The sequence below is a fragment of the Chrysochloris asiatica genome, unplaced genomic scaffold, assembly GCF_000296735.1.
Source record: "Chrysochloris asiatica unplaced genomic scaffold, ChrAsi1.0 scaffold00346, whole genome shotgun sequence".
Taxonomy (NCBI): Eukaryota; Metazoa; Chordata; class Mammalia; order Afrosoricida; family Chrysochloridae; genus Chrysochloris; species Chrysochloris asiatica.
This window is the reverse complement of record NW_006408864.1, coordinates 280,286-282,895: the sequence shown is the minus strand read 5'-3', so window position 1 is coordinate 282,895 and position 2,610 is coordinate 280,286. Positions and strand designations below refer to the sequence as shown.

Genomic DNA, 2,610 nt, shown 5'->3' with positions numbered 1-2,610 from the left:
TTTTTTTTTTGTCCATTTTTTTCTAGTGTAAAATTTTTATAACCTCTAAGATTTAATTTGACCATATGTTTTTGCACATTCACTCAGAGTATCTTTTTTCAATGTTATTTCTTGGTAAATTGTTCCAGATTTCCCATATTCATGAAACAGTTTATAAGACGATCATGGAATAGGCATCTGGATCAAAGATTTCGTTTCCTCTATCAATATTAATTGAGCTTCTCTCTGGTGTATTCTTTGATGTACAGTAAGGCTTGAGCTACTCCTAAAGGCCTTTCCACATTCATTACATTTGTAAGGTTTTTCTCCAGTATGCATTCTCAGATGTACAGTAAAGTCTGAGTTAGTTCTGAAGGCCTTTCCACATTCTTCACATTTATATGGCCTCTCCCCAGTATGAATTCTCTGATGTAGAGTTAGCTGTGATAAGGTAATACAACCTTTCCCACATTCCTTACAGGTATAGGGTTTTTCTCCAGTATGTGTCCTCCAGTGTACTGTAAGGTATGAACCTCTCCTGAAGGCTTTCCCACAAACATCACATTTATAAGGTTTTTCTCCACTATGTATTTTCTGATGTTCTGTGACATGTACCATCTGGCTAAATGCTTTCCCACAGTCACGACATTTAAATGGTTTCTCTCCCGTATGTATTCTCTGATGGGTATTAAAGCCTGAATTACTTGTGAAAACTTTCCCACATTCATTACATTTATAAGGTTTCTCACCAGTATGCCTTCTTTGATGCACAGTAAGCTGTGATGTATTAGTGAAAGCTCTCTCACACTCATTACATTTATATGGTTTTTCTCCAGTATGGGTTCTCTGATGTACAATAAGGTATGACTTTGTCCTGAAGGATTTTCCACAATCATAACAATTATAGGGTTTCACCCCAGTATGAATTTTCTGATGTTCCTTGAGATTTACCATTTTGGTGAATGCTCGGTCACAATCAGTGCATTTATAGGGTTTCTCTCCAGTATGAATCCTCTGATGTACAGTTAAGTGTGACTTTATTCTGAAAGATTCACCACATTCATTACATAGGTAAGGTTTCTCTTCTGTATGGATTCGCTGATGTATAATAAGAGATGAAGAACGCATGAAGGCCTTTCCACATTCATTACATTTGTAGGGTTTCTCTCCTGTATGCATTCTGTGATGTACAGTAAGGCATGAATAATTAATGAAGGCTTTCCCACATTCTTTACATTTATAGGGTTTTTCTCCCGTATGGATTCTCAGATGTTCAGTGAAATTTGCTATACGGTTGAATGCTTTCCCACATTCATTACATTCATATGGTTTTTCTCCAGTATGAGTTCTGATATGTACAATAAGGCTTGAATTGCTTCTATAGGCTTTACCACACTCATCACATCTAAAGGGTTTCTCTCCAGTATGAATTCTCTGGTGAACATTAAAAATTGTGGTATTCTTGAAGGATTTTCCACACTCGTGACATTTATAAGGTTTCTCTTCTGTATGTGTCTTCGTATGTACACTAAGATATGACTTATTCCTAAAGGCTTTCCCACAGTCATTACATTTGTAGGGTTTCTCTCCAGTATGAGTTTCCTTATGTCTTATGAGTTTTGATTTATCACTGAAAGCTTTCCCACACTCACTACATTTATAGGGTTTTTCTCCAGTTTGAATTCTCTGGTGCTGATTAAGGCGAGCACACTGGCTAAAACATTTTCCACAGACATTGCATTGATAAGGTTTCTCTTTGGTATGAGTTCTCTGATGTACCATAAGAGATGAAGAAGCAATAAAGGCCTTTCCACATTCATTACACTTATAGGGTTTTTCTCCAGAGTGAATTTTTTTATGTTGACTAAGATACGAAGGCTGGCTGAACATTTTCCCACATTCATTACATTTGTAAGGTTTTTCTTTAGTGTGAGTCCTCTGGTGTTGAACGAGCAATGATCTATAACAGAAGGCTTTGTCACATGCACTACATTTGTAGGGCTTTTCTTTATAATTAATTTTCTTTTCCAAAATAAGTTCTGATGTATGCCTAATGGCATTGCTGCCTTTAGTCTCCTTGCAAATTTTCTTCCCCAAATGAGTATCCATAATCAAATCTAAATTCTCTGTAAAACTATCCTTGTGTGCGTGGCATTTGCTGCGGGACTTCTCTGTGATAATCTCTGGTTCTGAAAAAAGAACAGATCCAAACCTAAAGCCTCCTTGAGCAGTGAGAGTGTTCCTATGTGTAACTATTCTTCGATTCAAATGACTCTCCTGTTTATTTTGCAATCTCAGTATCCTGTTATTCCATGATCGTCCCAGACGGAAACTCCATAGGCCATTCTCTGTAAGCTTCTCCACTATGGTACCCTGTGGTAAGTCTTCTTCAGAAAATTCCTCTGTTAGTACAGTATCCTTGGTTGCCAATTTGGTCTCCAACTCTAGAGAAAAAAGGGAAAAATCAAATTACTTGTATTTTGTCTTGGGAGCTATATCCTAAACAGATTTTTTAAAACAGGAAATTTAGACTACAATGAATAAATGGCTTCAAACGCTTGTATATTATCCTTGTTTTCTGGGAATAAAGCAGGGCTAAGGAGCTCTGGTAGCGTAGTGGTTACGAATCGG

General features: G+C 36.9%; 1 protein-coding gene across 1 annotated transcript in view; it reads right to left on the bottom strand.

The window, feature by feature from the left end:
• Positions 1 to 162: 162 nt before the first annotated feature.
• Positions 163 to 2,610, bottom strand: part of ZNF624 (zinc finger protein 624) — a 115,497-nt gene continuing 113,049 nt past the window's right edge. Inside the window, exon 7 of the mRNA XM_006875919.1 lies at positions 163 to 2,423. Coding sequence (XP_006875981.1) covers positions 163 to 2,423 — 2,261 coding nt within the window. The remainder of the gene's footprint in view (positions 2,424 to 2,610) is intronic.